Genomic DNA, 18,710 nt, shown 5'->3' with positions numbered 1-18,710 from the left:
GACTTAGAAGCCAAAACCTTTGAATTAAACAGGACAATCTGAGAAAAATAACAGGAAAATGAGAGGAATGAACAACCTACAAGAAACATGGGATTGTGTAAAGAGGCCTAACATAAGAATCAAAGGCATCCCTGAGAGTGAAGAAGAAAATACACAAAGCCTGCCAAACCTATTTGAGAGAATACTTAAGGACAATTTCTCAGGTCTAACTTTCTAAAAGTCTGGAAATCCAAGTATTAGAAGCTCAATAGACTCCTGAGACAGTTATTGCCAAGAAACAATCATCACTACATATAGTCATCAGACTGGCCAAAATTAACATTTAACTCCTGGTAGCATACAGGCAGAGCCTCAGGCTCCAGCATGAGAGCCTCAGAGCTGGGACTAAGGAGAAGCTTCAAGAAGAACCTCTGAGTTAGGGCCTATGAGCTAGAAGTGGGACCATGCAGATGGAAGGCTAATCTGACCTGGAAGGCAATATCTGGGCCAAGCAGACAGGAGGTAGCTAGGACCTGGAGGGTGGATTGGGGGTGGAACAAGCAGCAGGCTGCTTCACAGGCACAGGGGTCCCATGGATGTCAGGTTAGGCAGGTAAAGGTTGTAGCTCTCCATACTCCACCCTGGACCTGCCTAACTGGTCACCCAAAGCCTCTCAGGTCACAGCCTGCTATGTTCTGGTCAATTCCATAAAAAATAAGTAAATAAATAAAAGTGTTCACATACTCAAATAAAATTTTAAAATATACCAAAGCTGGAAAGATTCAAATTTCCATCAGCCAGTGAATGGAAAAGGAAGTTGTGGTGTATTCGATATTGCTCAGCAAAAAAAGAAATTCACTACTGATTGATAGATATTCAACTAGATGAATATCAAAATGTAATTGAGGATGTAAGGCACAAAAGGGTGTATATGGTATTATTTCATTTATAAGAAGTTCAAGAACAGTTAAAACTAATGTATGATGATAGAAATGAAAATAACTGTTACTTTGGCAAGGGTGAGGATCAATAGAAGATTATAAAAACTGGAGGTGCTGGCAGTGCCCATAGCTCAGTGAGTAGGGCGCGAGCCACATAGACCAAGGCTGGTGGGTTCGAACCTGGCCTGGGCCAGCTAATACAATGATGACAACTGCAAAAAAAAAAAAAAAAATAATAGTTGGGCACTGTTGTGGGCGCCTGTAGTCCTAGCTACTTGGGAGGCTGAGGGAAAAGAATTACTCGAGCCCAAGAGTTTGAGGTTGCTGTGAGATATGATGTCATGGCACTCTACACAGGGTGACAGCTTGAGACTCTGTCTTAAAAAAAAAAAAAGAAGATTCTAAAAACTGCCATAGAGCATAGTCTAAAAACTGGTCACATTCAAAAAGCTACAATGGCTTTGCAAATCTCTGCAGAAAAACAGTAAGTCAGAAGTCAATGGAGAAATGCTGTCTACTTTGTGAGGGAAAATGATTTCCAATGTGGAATTTCGTATCTAGGCCAATCTATCAATTAAGTATGATCCCAGGAGACAACCAGGCAGAATGAAGTTGTTGGAGCTTAGAGGGGTCAAGAAAGTCAAGTGTACAGTGTGCCTGATGGGTTTGAATGAGTCTAGAGGAGACTCTGACAGTGGGGAAAATTAGGGGGATGTTACATGGATCATTATGAAAGTTTTAAGATACACAAAAATCAACGTAAAATCCCCACAGATGGAAACAAATGAAGCCTTCCTGGCAATACCAATAAGCCAAGCATGTTGAAACTTGCACAGGTGAATCAGAAAGAATGCTGTTGACTCTGTTTCTTCAAAGTAAAATGATGGACTATAACACAGTCTGTCTCAAAACTTGCATAGTGACCTATATAAGCTCTAAAATAAGAAAAACCTACAAAAAATCAAAATAAGGCAGTTCTTAATTCCAGAGAAAACATTAAGTTATTAAGAAAAAGAAATATGGCTCAGTGCCTATGGCTCAAGTGGTTAAGGCGCCAGCCACATAAACCTAAGGTGGCAGGTTCGAATCCAGCCTGGGCCTGCCAAACAACAATGATGGCTGCAACCAAAAAAAAAAAGCCAGGCGTCAGGCGCCTGTAGTCTTAGCTACTTGGGAGGCAGAGGCGGAGACTTGCTTGACCCCATGAGTTGGAGGTTGCTGTGAGCTGTGATGCTTTGGCCACTCTACCCAGGGGAATAGCTTGAGACTCTGTCTCAAAAAAAAGAAAAAGAAAAAGAAATATAATCATAATTGACCATATGGCCCAACTGTTATGAATGTTTATATTGTAATAATAATGATAATGATAATGTAAGCTCTGTATGATGACCAATCAAACTTAGGATGTAAATATTTTGGGAGGATGTATAGGACATGTATATGTGCATATGTATGTGTTTAGTTAGGGAGCTAGTTGAGTTGTGTATAAAAGCACTAAAACTATCTTTCACAGAAAGATATTCATACATGGTAGCTAAAAGTGAAAAATCAAGAAATAGCAACACACTTATAGTATTTAGAAATGTGGATGGAATCATCAGAAACAATCAATTAAAAGAGTTAAGAGTGATTGTCTCTGAGCAGCAGGAAATAGTGATTATTCTGTTTCATAACAAGACCTGCATTATTCATTGACTTTTTAAATTATGCACAAGTATAATTCTGGTAAAGCTTAATAAAAAAATAATGACTCTGTATAGGCTGGGCTACGTGATGTAGAGAAGGTATAACATTTAGCTAAGTACATAAGAGGCCATGAGGCAAGAGCTCACGTACAGGCTTTTCCTTTAACACTCTAGAATCTCCCTCTATCATGTGGGTTGGAAACCATGTATAGTTTGCAAACTACAAGAGAGATAGGCATGTGCCATCCACCGCAGGGAGGTGGCAGCGTGGTTATAGAAAGACCAGTTCTCCTCAGCGCTATCGTGGTGAACCACACCCCCTGCATACATTTGTGTGAGCCTACTTATAGAATAAATGGGTCGTTATTGTTAGTGTGACCCCTTCCTAGTGACTTGGTGAGGCCTGAGAAAAATAGGCTACATTTCGATGAAGCTTCTGTTTTTTGAAATGGAAAGATTAGAGTTAAGAAAACTGATGAAATACATATATTTTATTATTTGGAAAACTCAAGCTGTGTTCAGGGTCTTTGAATGAATGAATGTTTTTAAGTGCATCAGTTGTCTACCCCTTAATATTTGAATTTTTTTTATTAAATCATAGCTGTGTACATTAATGCAATCATGGGGTACAATGTGCTGGTTTTATATACCATTTGAAATATTTTCATCAATCTTGTTAACATAGCCTTCATGTTGTTTTCTTAGTTATTGTATTAAGACATTTATACTCTACACTCAGTAAATTTAACATGTGCCCTTATAAAATGCATCCTAGGTGTAGTCTCACCAATTACCCACCCTCCATCCATCCTTCCCCCTCTCCTCTTTCCCCTTCTTCTTGGGCTATAGTTGGGTTATAGCTTTGCTATGAAAGCTACAAATTGGTTTCATAGTAGGGCTGAGTACATTGGATACTTTTTCTTCCATTCTTGAGATACTTTGCTAAGAAGAATATGTTCTAGCTTCATTTATGTAAATATAAAAGAGGTAAAGTCTCCATCTTTTTTAAGGCTGCATAATGTTCCATGGTGTACATATATCACAATTTATTAATCCATTCATGGGTCAATTATCACCTGGGCTTCTTCCGTGACTTAGCAATTATTAATTGGACTGCAATAAACATTCTGGTGCAAATATCTTTGTTATAAAGTGACTTTGGTCTTCTGGAAATATACCTAGTAGATGACTTGAAGGATTGAATGGCAGGTCTATTTTTAGATCCCTAAGTGATCTCCAAACATCTTTCCAAAAGGAATGTATTAGTTTGCATTCCCACCAGCAATGCAGAAGTGTTCCCTTTTGTCTACATCCACGCCAACATCTCTGGTTTTAGGTTTTTGTGATGTGGGCTAATCCTACTGGGTTAGATGATATCTCAAAGTGGTTTTGGTTTACATTTCTCTGGTGATTAAGGATGATGAGCATTTTCTTATGTGTCTATAGGACGTGCACTTGACTTCTTTAGTGAAATTTCTCTTCAAGTCCCTTGCCCACCTGAGATGGGATCACTTGTTCTTTTCTTGCTAATACGTTTGAGTTCCCTGTGGATTCTGGTTACTAAACCTTTGTTGGAGACAGCCTGAAAATATCCTCTCCCATTCTGAGGGCTGTCTGCTTGCTTTACATACTGTATTTTTGGCTGTGCAGAAGCTTTTACTTTTTCTTTTCTTTTCTTTTTTAAAATTAAGTCAAATATACATAGATCATGAATACATATATGCATATGTGGGGTACAATGTGTTGATTTTTTTAATACAATCTGATGTGGTTGTAGAAGCATTTTAGTTTAATCAAATCCCAATAATGTATTTTTGGTGTTGCTTCAATTGCCCAGGGGGTCTTCCTCATAAAATATTTGCCCAGGCCAATTTCTTCCAGTGTTTTCCTTGAACTTTCTTCTAGTATTTGTATAGTTTCACATCTTTAAGTTTAAATCTTTAATCCAGTGAGAGTCTATCTTAGTTAATGGTGAAATGTGTGGGTCCAGTTTCAGTCTTCTGCAGGTCGCTAGCCAGTTCACCCAGCACCATTTGTTAAATAGGGAATTTTTTCTCCACTGAATGGTTTAAACTGGCTTATCTAAGATCAAATAATGGTCAGTAGCTGGGTTCATCTCTTGGTTCTCTATTCTGTTCCGTATATCTACTTTTCTGTTTTTGTGCCAGTACCATGCTGTTTTGATCACTATCAATTTATAGTATAATCTGAGGTCTGGTAGTGTGATTCCTTCTGCTTTCTTTTTATTTCTGAGTAATGTCTTGGCTATTTGAGGTCTTTTTCTGATTCCATATAAAACGAAGTATTATATTTTTGAGATCTTTGAAGTATGACAGTGGAGCTTTAATAGGATTGCATTAAAATTATATATTTCTTTGGGTAATATGGACATTTTAAAAATGTTAATTCTTCCCAGCCATGAGCATGGTATGTTTTTCCATTTGTTAATATCTTCAGCTATTTCTTTTCTTAGAGTTTCATAGTTCTCTTTGTAGAGATCTTTCACGTCCTTTGTTAGGTAAACTCCCAAATATTTCATCTTCTTTGGCACTACTGTGAAAGAAATAGAGTCCTTGCCTGTTTTTTCAGCTTGACTATTGTTGGTATATATAAAGGCTATAGATCTATGAGTATTGATTTTGTAACCTGAGATACTGCTGTACTCCTTCATCACTTCTAAGAGTTTTGTAGTAGAATACCTGGTGTTTTCCAGATATACAATCATATCATCTGTGAAGAGTGAAAGTTTGATCTCCTCTGACCCTATATGAATACCCTTGATCACCTTTTCTTGTTAATTGTGATGGCTAATACTTCCATTACAATGTTGCAAAGTAGTGGAGACAATGGGCAATCTTGCCTGGTCCCGGATCTGAGTGGAAATGATTTCAATTTAACTCTATTCAATATGATATTGGCTGTGGGTTTGCTATAGATTGCCTCTATCAGTTTAAGGAATGTGGAAGGTGCCTGTGGATCAAAGGAGTTGGGCACTGGCCCCATATGCCAGAGGTGGTGGGTTCAAACCCAGCCCTGGCCAAAAACTGCACAGAATTAGCCTTTCTGTCCCAACTATATTCCCCTGTAGGTGAGGTGCTGTTTGAGTTCACAGAAGCTGTGACTCAGCCCTAACCTGTGCTGCTGCCCTTGCACCAGTTCCACAGAAGTAGCATATCTGTCTCTGCTGCACTCTGTATTGGGCGGGCACAGTTAGAGCTTACACTCAGCTCTCAGTTCTTATCTCTCCCTGGGCTGGTGCTGTTGCCCTGCCTGCTTGGTCTCAGCTATGTTCCCCTGGGGGCCAGGTGTTTCTTAGGCTCACTAAAGCAGCACTTCTGACTCATCCCAGCCCTGGGAGTGTGCCATCTCTGTGCATGTGTATTCTAGTCTCTATCCCTGCTGTGCCCCACCTGGGCAAGTATTGCCTCACCAGGCCTGCATTTCCGTCCTAGATTTGTTCTGCTAGTGCCTGTCACCAGAATAGAGATCTGGCTTTCTCTGATTGCCAAGGGAGGCAGGGAGTGTCTCCCCAAAATATCTCAATGGGTGTGAGCCCTATTGTTCCCACCCCTGCCACTGCTGCTCTGAGCCACGGGGCACTGCTTCTCCCTCTCCCTCTTGGTCCACAGTTGTCTCTTTATACCCATGTCACAGAATCAGCACAGACCAGCAACAGCTCATGCCTTGCCCACACCTCTTGAGAAAATGCCCAAGAATCTGAACTCCAGGGTGAACGGTCTTCCAGACATTGGGGTAAGAGTGGGGGATAGTGCTGGGAGTTTGGAATTGCAGGTAGAGAATATATACCTGCAATTTTATGCAGGTATATATTTTATGCCTAGTGGGAGAGTGCCATGGCACACTAGTGGGTCCTCCCTGGAGAAGGAGTTCCAGTTTTTAGAGGGTCTTTTTCATGGGATAATATAGAAGGAGATCTGAACTCTGCTTGCTTGTTTGTTTAAAGTATACTGTGAGCTGTTCTCATGGGGGAAGAGACTTCTGTCCACTTGGCGATGGATTTTGTACCTATAGTTTCTTACCTTGGGGTTGCAGCTTGCCTCAGCAGGTTTGATGTGTGTTCTCCAACCTTCTCTCTTGGCTCAGCTGCAAATCATCAGCTTACCTGCTAAACTTCTGTCCTTTAACTCTCCTTCTGGATGGGAACCTCTGTGGTAAGCTAGCTCCAGGCCATCTTGCCTCTGCCTCCCCTTAATATTTGAATTTAAGATAGTTTTTCTTTGTTAATCACAAGCTTTCTGTTTTAAGCAATTGTGGCTATCAATTTTGACAATATGCTAGAGGCCATAGATCAGGAAAGTGACCCTCCTTTGTGCATAGTGAGAGATAAGGGTCCTATTTTATTCTTCTAGATGTGGCTATACAATATTACCAGCATCATTTAATGAATAGGGATTCTTTTCTCCAGTTTCTCTATGTTGTTGTTTATTTTGTCAAAGAAAGTTGGCCACATGTAGATTGTTTCCATATTGGGTCTCTGTCCTCTATGGTTGGTCCATGTCTCTAGGTGTGAATGCCATGCTGTGTTGGTTACTGTAGCCTGTAGTATAGTTTGAGGTCTGGTAATGTGATGCCTTCAGATTTGTTCTTTTTGCTTAGGATTGCTTTGGTTGTTTGGGCTCTTTTATGGTTCCAAACAAAGCATAGAATTATATCTTCTAAAACTGAAAAATGATGTTGGTATTTTGATAGGGGTTGTATTGAAGTTGTAGATCACCTTGGGCGGTATGGGTTCTTGCTGTTTGCTCCTTTGCACCTCAGAGAAGGACCCTGGGCTTCCCCTGTCAAGGACTCCAAGTGGATACAGTCCTCTGTAGGTGATGTCATAGCTCTGAAATTTATTTTTTGTGTATAGAAGATATTTCATCTTAATGGATAAGTGGGACAGCTCCTTTTCTGACTTAGACTGACATAGACTGACTCACCTTGAATATGAATCCTACTTTTTATACAGTGATGCCTGCTGCATTTTAAAAAGTGGGGTCTTAATGATTCCATGCTCCTAAAGGATTGATGTGGGGCTACCTGGGATAAGATCCTAATGGCCTTTTATATCCTGCTATGCAGTAAGGATACCCAGGAAGGGGACAGAATGTGAACAGGCAGGAATCCTCATGCGGCCAAGGAGACTACTGAGAAGGTGGCACAAAGATTAAGATTTGGGATGATCTACTGGTGGTCATGGCAAAAATGCTGGCAGAGATAAACAGGTTGATCTGGGGCCTGGTAACAGACATAGGGGATGTATTAGGCCAGCTGCTCTAGGAAGCTGTCACATAAGAAGAGCTTTGCACACTCTTCTTTAGCCCACAAGGTATGATGTATTTAGTATAAAGTCATCTGAGGATCAGGGATGTGATAGGATTTTGCCAAATGCACAATTCTGAAAGTTGCAAAGCTTAATTCTGAATTCATAGCTTTTGAATACAAATCTCTTGCTTTTGAACGCTGAAGTATTACCTTATTTTGGGTTCTTTCCAAAGCTGATTCAGAGTGCAGGGAGCTTATTTAAGAGATATCCCAGGAAAGCCAATAAAGGGAATCCTAATGAGCTGGTTATGGTTATGGGCAACTCGGGCTAGATTCCACTTGGGACTCTCTGAGAAATCTTTGTATTGTTCCACCAGAGGATAAGGAAGCTGGGACATCTAGCCACCAATCTCTTTCCCAATCAACTGAGTAGCCCCTGAGATGTAATCCCCTAAGATGTGAAGCTGACATGTTCTAGGATCTGCCACAGTAGCTGTGAACTCAGGTGGGCTGAAGGTATGAGATAAAGCCTGGCCTCAGCTTTCATTTGTGGAGGACCTAATGTTAGACACGGAAAGCTCACTGCACTGGGGCATCCTGCCTCCAGGCTCCTGTCCTCACTGTTATATGGATATGTGGGATAGGATATATATTTGTACACACACACACACACACACACACGTCAGTCTTTTGTGGGTTTAACCAACCATGGATTAAAAATACCATATATATATGTGGGTTGTGGAACCCACACATGCACAAGGTCTAGTTTTGTATACATGGGCTCTGCAGGGCGGACTGCATGTCTTGAGCATCTGTGACTTTTGTTATGCACAGGGGTGGGGAGCTAATCTCCCTCCATTACTGAGGGATGACTGCATATGGATAGGTATACAAGAAGACTTCAAAAACTTTGTATAAAATAGAATTAAAAGATAAAGATAAAGAATATAAACTATTTCTCAATGTAAGCCTTATCAATTTCAAAACACTTTTGTAAGGGATGATACCATGTATTTAGTCCACCCCTATAGAACTGAGGGTCCTTGGAATTTAACCATGTCAATGCAAACTGTTTTTACCTTATTGACTGAGAAAAATGGATATCCTTTAAAGATTTTTTAAATTAGAAGACAAAAAGAAGATAGAAGGAGCCAAATCATGACACAGTGGATGCTTAATGGTTTCTCATGGAAACTTGCAAAATTGCCCTTGTTTGATGTGAGGAATAAGCAGGAGAATTGTCTTAGCAGAGAAAGACTCTAGGTAAAGCTTCCCTAGGCACTTTTTTGCTAAACTTTCATTAACTTTCTCCAAACACTCTCTTTAGAAGAAGTTGCTATTGTTCTTTGGCCCTCCAGCAGCAAGTGAACGAGCAAAATGCTTTGAGCATCCTCAAAAAACTGTTGCTGTGATTTTGCTGTTGACTAGTCTACTTTTGCTTTGACTTGACCACTTCTGTCAGGCCTGGCCTCTTGGCTGACTATTGTCCTGGTTCTTTGGGTCCTTGCTTGGAAGAATCACAAACAAGGCCAGTTCTCCAGATTGCAAACAGGGAGCAATTCCACACAAACAGCTTTTATTGCAGAAAAGAAAGAAGCAATACAAAGTGAAAGTATGTCCCAGAGAGAGGAATGGATTAGTCTCCATGAATGGAGAAAAATACTAAGGACTCACAGGTGGTTTCCTTTTATTGGCCTTGTCTGGGGGTGGGCTTATGGAGGTGGGAATGTTACCAAATGATTGGCAGGTGTTCTGCATTTTCCTGCAGAAACCTGCCATTTTCCCTTCCCCCATTGGTCCCCAGCTTGTTTACCCCAAGGTATTGCCCTCCCTGCCTATATCTACCATCTGTAGATTTGGTCCCTATCCAACACTTCCACCTCTTGGTAGCATTGCTTTTGATTATGTTTGTTTCAGGGCCATACTGGTAAAGCTATGTTCCATTTTCTGCTAGAAGTTTTCAAAGAGGGTGGTGCCTGTAGTTTGGTGGGTAGGGCGCCAGCCACATACACTAAGGCTGGTGGGTTCAAATCTGGCCAGGGCCAGCTAAAACAAAAATGACAACTGCAACAACAACAAATAGCCAGGCATTGTGGCATGTGCCTGTAGTCCCAGCTATTTGGGGAGGGGGGGTGAGGCAAGAGAATCGCTAAAGCCCAAGAGTTTGAGGTTGCTGTAAGCTGTGATGCCACAGGATTCTACCCAGAGCAACAACTTGAGACCCTGTCTCAAAAAAAATAATAATAATTTTTCAAAGAAATTCTTCAGGATCTTGATTTCATCTGTTTAAAATTTCCCCTGAAAGCTTTATTCTTTTCTACATCTGATCTGGGTGCAACAGTTTTGGCACTCATTGAGTGAAAAGTTTGCTCAACTTTATGTTTTAGTCAGAAATGTGTAAGTGGGACCAGACAAGATGTCTATGATGTTGCCTATTGTTTCTACTATTAATCTTCATTCATTTTAAATTAGGGCATGAACAAGATTAAGTTTTTCCTCAAAAAATGATGTGGATGGTCTGAAGCTGTGGGCTTCATCTTCAACATCATATCATCTCTTCTTAAAATGAGTCATCTCTTTGTAAACTGCTAATTTTAAGGCAATGTCCCCCAGAACTTTTCATAAAATATCAATGATTCCACCATTCTTCTACCCAAGCTTCACCATACATTTGATGTTTATTTTTGCTTCTGTTTTGGCAGACTTCATGTTGCTCTGAAAGGGGCTTTTTTCTAACTGATAACTTATACTTTGTTCCTCAAATTAGATCTTGTTCAGACGTGTTGTAATGAGTAATATAAGTTTATGTTGGTGCAAAAAAAATTTGAAGTACAGGCCAGGGATAGTTTTTTTCATAATATACAGTTTCCATGAACTTCTTGAAAACTCTCTTCTATAGAAGAGGGTCTATGAGAAGGGATGTATTAGGGTATTGGGTCACATAACTGTGGAGGCTAAGAAGTCCTTGGGATGCTGCTGGTGTACTCATCCAAGTCCTAGTGCCTTACAACCAGGGAAGCTGATGTTGTAAGACCTAAGATCAATGACCTGAGAACCTGAGAGCTGTTGCTGGAAGTCCTAGAGTCTAAAGGCTAGTGTCCCAGCTCTAGGAGAGAGATAGAAAATCATCTTTTTTCCTGTCTTTTTTTTTTTTTCTATACAACTCTGCAGCTGATTGGATGGTGTCTGCCCACACTGAGGGCAGACTTTCTCACTCTGTCTACTGACTCACACACATCAATTCCTCTGGAAATACCCTCACAGACACACACCAAAATAAAGCTTCACTAATTCTCCAAGTATTCCTTAAGTCTTTGACTTAATCAGGTCAAGTTGTCACCTACAATTCACCATCACACCCTCTACTAGGATAGTGATTCACAGTAAGAGGGGCAGGGCCACAAGAGTGAGTCTAGTTGAGTGACTCCCTCAGTGAGGAAGAAGCTTGCATAGTGGCTCTGAGAAGCTAGAGGAGGGCCCACTGGCATCATTGTGTGTTTCTGGATAGAGAGTGGCAGAGAGTACTCTGGCTGACTGTGGACCCAGAGTGGGTAGAAGCTACATAAGTCTTAAGAGACCCTTCTCAGTCTGCTCCTGACTGGGGGCTTCCACTCTCAGGAATGACATTCGAATGTCATTTTGTGGCATCAGAGATTAGTCATTGGCCTCGGGGATGTCCCATAATCTTTCTACCTTCAGTATCTGTGAATATATTTCCTGGTTGTTGCTCTTACAAGATTATCATGACCTCCTCATTCAGGTTGCTTGAGTAAGACACAACTGCTCCTTTTACATCAACAGTCACTGGGAAGCAGTAAATACCCAGAGTACTGGGAAGTTCTAGTCTAGGGCAGTCCCAGCCTCAGCAAGGTAGAACCTCCTTGTTTGCTTATGTAGATAAAAGGCCTGGGCTCTGCTAAAGCCTGTTAGAACACTTGAGTGTGGTGGAAACGGGAGTTCACAATATCAGGAACACGGGTTCTTTGTAACAGGTTATAGGTATGGCTGATAGCAGGAAGTCTGGTGACCGCTGATGTTCTCTTGCTTCTGGGCCTCATTGTTCTCTGTTACACATACATTAGTGCTCTGAGTCTAGGCTTGAACAGGTACAGCTGCTGGGAGTAGACTGTATCCAAAAAGCTAAGGGAGCTGGGGAAGTTCTAGGAGTTTATATTCTGACTGGGATCACTGTTGGGGCAGTCCTCAGCCCTTCTTCTGGCCTAAGATCAAACTGTGGCTTAGGACTGACTCAGGTCCTCTCCTGGAGTTAGTCTGGACATACACAACTCCACTTCTTGGCAGTTCTGAGACAACACTGTCATAATAGGCAAAGGTAAAGATCCTCTTGGAAGAGTCAAAAACTGGTAAGAAGGGGATAATCTGTGTCCTCATCTTCATGCATTTGCATTTTGCCTTTTTCTGTAGGTAGCTACATACCCTCAGAAGGGAAACATCCAGGATATCAATCACCGGGTGTGGGTCCTTCAAGGCCAGACCCTTATAGCAGTCCCAAGGAAGCAACACACCGTTTCAGGTGAGTAGCCAAGGTCTATTGAAGGCAGCCCCTTTGGCCAGTCGTGTGTCTTATGCCTCTTACCCCACAGTAGGCTTGTTAACTGGGCCTATCTGGACAGAAGAGCATCTCATGGGAAATAATAAGCAGAGAGGATGCAGAGAGTTTTTCTGTGACTATGTCATGAAGTCAGAGAAGAGAGAGAAGATTCAAGGGAGTCTGAGGGGTTGGCCTGTGGAAAATGGTGGAAGATGTTTCCTGTGGAACTCTGAGCAGTAAGACTATGACAAGAGACTAGGGTCTATGGGAATCCATGAAAGGCGACTCTCTACTGGAAGGAATCGGCCAAAGATGAGATACGTGTTTGGGTTAGGTGGTGGGTGGAGGGGTGACCACTCTGTGAGCAACAGTCAGCAGAGTTCAGCCTTGATGATCCTTAAAACTCTGATTTGGAGATTACTGTCTCTGGTTTAAAGATACTATCTTGGAAAGAGCACCTGAATGCCTTTTTCCACATCATATTCCCAGTCACTGTTACCTTCATCGCATGTCAGCATCAGGAGACCCTTGAGAAAGACAGAGGGAACCCTATCTACCTGGGGCTGAAGGAACCAGAGCTCTGCCTGTTTTGTACAAAGGTTGAGGAGCAGCCCACCCTGCAGCTGAAGGTGAGTGTGGAAGATGTGTCCTGTCAGTGCCTGACTAAAAGAGGAGCCCATTCATTTTACAAAGTGTTCATTTGATGGAAACTCAGATTTTAGAATCTTTTAAATGATAGCTGATTTATTATCCTTTGGTATATTTATTTTTTATTTCGTTGATGTTGTATGTATTGTGAAAGAATAAGAAAAATATTGTAGAAATATTTGAAAAATATCTTGCTAAATTTTGTTTTATTTTTCAAAAATCTTCTGTCAGGAGGAGTCTAATTCTAATATATAAACACACACATATAATGGAAAATCAGCAGAGATTTTTAGCAGTTAACTATCACAAAACAGATGAGCTTACTGAAACATCTTTTGGCCAAAACATAGTTTGCAATTTTAAAAGAAAAAACAATTCTCTGTAACATTTTAATAATTGTGATTTTCCATTATTGAAAAATACCATAAGTATAGGAAGATAATTACACAGGCTTTGCACAAAGGTCAGGGAGCAGCCAGGAAGTCTCTGACCCTTTTCGGTAAACAAGCATAGGCAGACACTTAACTTGATGACAAGATATGAAACAGTGATTTTCTTTTATTTATTTATTTTGAGACAGAATCTCACTTTGTTGCCTCATGGTAGAGTTCCATGGCATCACAGCTTACAGCAACCTCAAACTCTTGGGCTTAAGCAATTCTCTTGCCTCAGCCTCCCAAATAGCTGGGACTACAGGTGCCTGCCACAATGCTTATCTATTTTGTTGTTGTTGTTGTTGCAGTTGTCATTGTTATTTAGCTGGCCCAGGCCAGGTTCAAACCCACCAGCCTTGGTGTATGTGGCTACTGCCATAACCACTGTGCACCAGGCACCAAGTCATGAAACAGTCATTTTCAACCAGGGTGTTTTTGCTTCCTAGATATTTGTCAACTTCTGGAGATATTCTTGGTTGTCACAACTGCAGATAGGGGAATGTGTTACTTGCATCTATTGGGTAGATTCCATGCGTTTGTTAAACATCCTATAATGCACAGGATGCCCCTGACAACAAAGAATTATTTTCCCTAAAATGTTGATAGTGCTGAGGGTGGAGAAACCTGGGATCTATGGGAAGACCTGTTTCTGAATCCATGAAAGGCTATTTTAATCCATTTAACTGGCTTGAAACTCATGAACATTTTTTTTTTTTTTTTTAGACAGAGTCTCACTTTGTTGCCATTGGTAGAATGCTGTGGTATCATAGCTCACAGCAACCTCAAACTCTTGGGTTCAAGCAATCCTCTTGCCTCAGTCTCCCAAGTAGCTGAGACTACAGGTGCCTATCACAATGCCCAGCTATTTTTCTTGTTTAGAGATGGGGGTCTTGTTCTTGCTCAGGCTGTTCTTGAACTCCTGGGCTCAGGCAAAATATCTGCCTCAGCCTCGCACACTTGTAAAACTCACAAACATTTTAATGTAACTATTCTTTGAGTTTCTCCATTTGTAATCAACAGGTAATGGCTAAACCTGTAGGCTGTATTTCCAAAAACTTTTATATCAACATCTTCTTTCAGAGTCTTACATTAAGAACCATGGAAATTTGTGGCCTAAGATTTCAACCATAATCTTAACATTATAAAAGTATTCAAGGTTTATGGTTTGTTTTTATCCTATAATATGAAGCAGAAGTCTCTAGGCCTGCTTTAATGAGTGGGGAATGCTATCTTGGACAAAAATTATCGATGTATAAAGAATGTGAAACAATCCAAGCAGTTATGTTTCTGTCTGGGGTTTCCTTCTCAACCTCCAGGAACAGAAAATAATGGATTTGTACAAGGAACCTCAGCCTGTGAAGCCCTTTCTCTTCTACCACAACCAGAGTGGCAGGAACTCCACCTTTGAGTCCGTGGTCTTCCCTGGCTGGTTCATTGCTGTTAGCTCGGAAGGAGGCTTTCCAGTCATTCTTACCCAAGAACTGGGGAGAGCCAACATTGCTGACTTTGAGCTAACTATACAGAGTTAAGGTCAGTCTGGAGTTGGAGGTTGCTCTCTGTGCAGAGCATGTTGCGTTTGGTCCCCTGTCCTAGCTCTCAAAGTGCTTCTGAGATGAGCTCTGTCACACTGACCCATTGAGCAAGGAAGTAAGAGTTGCCACAATCACATCCAATTTTCAGAAGTTGAATTCAGGTTCAATGGGGAACACACAGTAAAATTTTAGCCTAGAATTGGAAGGGAGAACTTGTTGATGGGCTTTGTACCCAAGGATTTATCACAGCCTCCCAATATATCTGTGCAGGGACTTAAGTGCTAGGGTTAGCTTATGTGCCTTCTTCCAAGGCCCATGTAGAAAAAGTCCCAATAAGATGAGGGCCTTTGCCATGGCCACATAGCTAAAATCTGGATTTTTACTAAAATAATAAAGAAAGTTTACATACTTGCTAATAATGCTCTAAGAAATGAGGATGGTGACTGTGGAATTTTAAGCACAGGTGTCTGGATTTTCAGGTACATTTCTCTGTGGTATTATATCAAGACCTTTTGGATCCTGGCAAGAAGAGGCAGTTAAAGAAGTTCTACCAAAAAGAAGAAAGCAAAAAGAAGGCAGAGCCCTCCCTGGGCTTGGCTTTTATCTTAGTGAAGTTGCATGTTCTGGGGCTAGTCTGGATGATGAACTGCTATTGTTTATGAAGCTTTCACCTAACACCTCATCACCGGCTCTCATGAAGAGTTAAATTTGTGGAATAAAAATTTTATCATCTCAGTTGCTCTGTTATCAATGGAATGGTTTTAATGGAATATCATACTTATAATATTGATTCCTTGCATTTATAAGGAGTTTTATATTAATAGCTTATAAAGCAGGCTCACATGAAATCTTCCATTTAAATCCACAGTAAGATCATTGGGGAGGTTAGTATCTCCCTAACCCTAGGTTCTCCCAGGCTTCACTATTGGGATGGGTGGGACAAATAGTGCTTCTTGAAAAGAAATCATACTCTATAGTTTAGCACACAAGGCAAGTGCATACCTAGCTGAATTCCTGTTGTTACTGAGTTCAACTTTTATTCCATGATGGTCTGTTAAATCCAATTGTTGAATGGTTAAGTTTAAGTCTAAAATTTCTTGCTGAGTTTCTTATTGGAGAATCTATCCAACACTGCCAAAGGAGTGTTAAAATCTCTGACTATTATGGTGCTGGAGGAAATCAAGTTACTCATGTCTGTTAGAGTCTCTCTTATAAATTGAGGTGCATTCTGGTTGGGTGTATAAATGTTAATAATTGAATCTCATCATGTTGAGTATTGCCCTTAACAAATATGAAGTGACCATCCTTATCTTTCCTTACTTGTATTGGTTTAAAGACATCTACAGAACATTTTATCCTAACAAAACTGAATACACATGCTTCTCATCAGCCCATGGAACATTCTCCAAAATTGATCACATCTTAGGTCACAAGTCTAACCTTAGCAAATTTAAAAGAATAGAAGTAATTCCTTGTATTTTCTCAGACCATCATGGAATAAAAGTTGAACTCAGTAACAACAGGAATCAGCATACTCATACAAAATCATGGAAACTAAATAACCTCATGTTGAATGATAGCCGGGTCATAGATAAGATTAAGAAGGAAATTACCAATTTTGGGGGGGGAACAAAACGATAATGAAGACACAAATTACCAGCACCTGTGGGATACCACAAGGGCAGTCCTAAGAGGGAAATTTATAGCGTTGCAAGCCTTCCTCAAAAGAATGGAAAGAGAAGAAGTCAACAACTTAATGGGACATCTCAAGCAACTGGAAAAGGAAGAACATTCCAACCCCAAACTCAGCAGAAGAAAAGAAATAACTAAAATTAGAACAGAATTAAGTGAAATTGAAAACAAAAAAATTATACAACAGATTGATCAATCAAAAAGTTGTTTTTTTGAAAAGGTCAATAAAATAGATAAACCTTTGGCCAACCTAACCAAAAATAAAAGAGTAAAATCTCTAATTTAATCAATTGGAAATGATAAAGGAGGCTGCCTCTGGCTCCTGCTCTCACAGCCATTACAGTCCACTGAGCTTCATAGAGACAGCGCCAGGGCAAGTGAGAGCTGGATGGGCACTGGATGACTCTGTGCCTTGCTGAGGAAAAATAACTAAATATGGGCAAAGGAGATCCTAAGAAGCTGAGAGGCAAAATGTCATCATATGCATTCTTTGTGCAAACTTGCCGGGAGGAGCACAAGAAGAAGCACCCAGATGCTTCAGTCAACTTCTCAGAGTTTTCTGAGAAGTGCTCAGAGAGGTGGAAGACCATGCCTGCTAAAGAGAAAGGAAAATTTGAAGATATGGCAAAGGCAGACAAGGCCCGTTATGAAAGAGAAATGAAAATCTATATCCCTCTTAAAGGGGAAACAAAAAAGAAGTTCAAGGATCCCAATGCACCCAAGAGGCCTCCTTTGGCCCTTTTCTTGTTCTGTTCTGAGTATCACCCAAAAATCAAAGGAGAACTTCCCGGTCTATTCATTGGTGATGTTGCAAAGAAGCTGGGAGAGATGTGGAATAACACTGCTGTGGATGACAAGCAGCCTTATGAAAAGAAGGCTGCAAAGCTGAAGGAAAAATACGAAAAGGATATTGCTGCATACTGAGCTAAAGGAAAGCCTGATGCAGTGAAAAAGGGAATCAAAAGGCTGAAAAAAGCAAGAAAAAGGGAGTCAAAAAGGCTGAAAAAAGCAGGAAAAAGAAGGAAGAGGATGAAGAGGAGGAGGAAGATGATGAAGATGATGATGAATACGTTGGTTCCAGCGCAGTTTTTTTCTTGTCTATAAAGCATTTAACCCCCCTGTACACAACCCACTCCTTTTAAAGAAAAAAATTGAAATGTTAAAAAAAAAAAAAAGAAATGATATGATAAAGGCCAAATAACAACAGACTCCTCAGAAGTTAAAAAAAAAATCCTTAATGAATATTACAAAAACTCTATTCTCAGAAGGGTGAAAATCTGAAGGAAATAGACCAATACTTGGAAACATGTCACCTTTCTAGACTTAGTCAGAAAGAAGTGGAAATGTTGAACAAGTCTATATCAAGTTCTGAAATAGCATCAACTATAAGAAATCTCCCCAAAAAGAAAAGCCCAGGACCAGATGGCTTCACATCAGAATTCTACCAAACCTTTAAAGAGGCACTAGTACCTATATTACTTAACCTTATCCAAAACATAGGAAAAAAAGGGATACTCCTCAACACATTGTATGAAGCAAATGTCACCCTGATCCCCAAACCAGGAAAAGACCCAAGAAGAAAAGAAAATTATAGACCAAAATGTCTAATGAATATTGATGTAAAAATATTCAATAAGATCCTAGCAAACAGAATCCAACAACACATCAAAGAAATTATCCATTATGACCAGGTGGGTTTTATCCCAGGGTCCCAAGGATGGTTCAATATATTCAAATCTATAAATATAATACATCACATAAACAAAATAAAAAACAAAGATCATATAATCCTCTCAATTGATGCAGAAAAAGCTTTTGATAATATCCAGCATCCTTTCTTGATCAGAATGTTTAAGAAAATAGGTATAGAAGGAACATTTCTTAAACTGATAGAGGCCATCTACAGCAAACCCACAGCCAATATTGTGTTGAATGGAGTAAAATTGAAACCATTTCCACTCAGATCAGGAACCAGG

At 40.3% G+C, this 18,710-nt stretch overlaps 1 protein-coding gene and 1 pseudogene across 1 annotated transcript; both read left to right on the top strand.

The window, feature by feature from the left end:
• The first annotated feature begins 6,310 nt into the window (after positions 1-6,310).
• IL36A (interleukin 36 alpha) lies at positions 6,311-15,039 on the top strand. The gene is made up of 4 exons (XM_003799294.1): positions 6,311-6,358; positions 12,302-12,410; positions 12,918-13,057; positions 14,827-15,039. Exons 1-4 carry the CDS (start codon positions 6,311-6,313, stop codon positions 15,037-15,039), a joined length of 510 nt encoding a protein of 169 aa, XP_003799342.1.
• Positions 15,040-17,061: 2,022 nt separating this feature from the next.
• LOC100960635 lies at positions 17,062-17,686 on the top strand (annotated as a pseudogene).
• Positions 17,687-18,710: the final 1,024 nt, after the last annotated feature.

This window comes from Otolemur garnettii, unplaced genomic scaffold (assembly GCF_000181295.1).
Source record: "Otolemur garnettii isolate 467f Iridium unplaced genomic scaffold, OtoGar3 scaffold00148, whole genome shotgun sequence".
In the NCBI taxonomy this organism is placed as follows: domain Eukaryota; kingdom Metazoa; phylum Chordata; class Mammalia; order Primates; family Galagidae; genus Otolemur; species Otolemur garnettii.
This window is presented reverse-complemented; position numbering and strand designations above follow the sequence as displayed.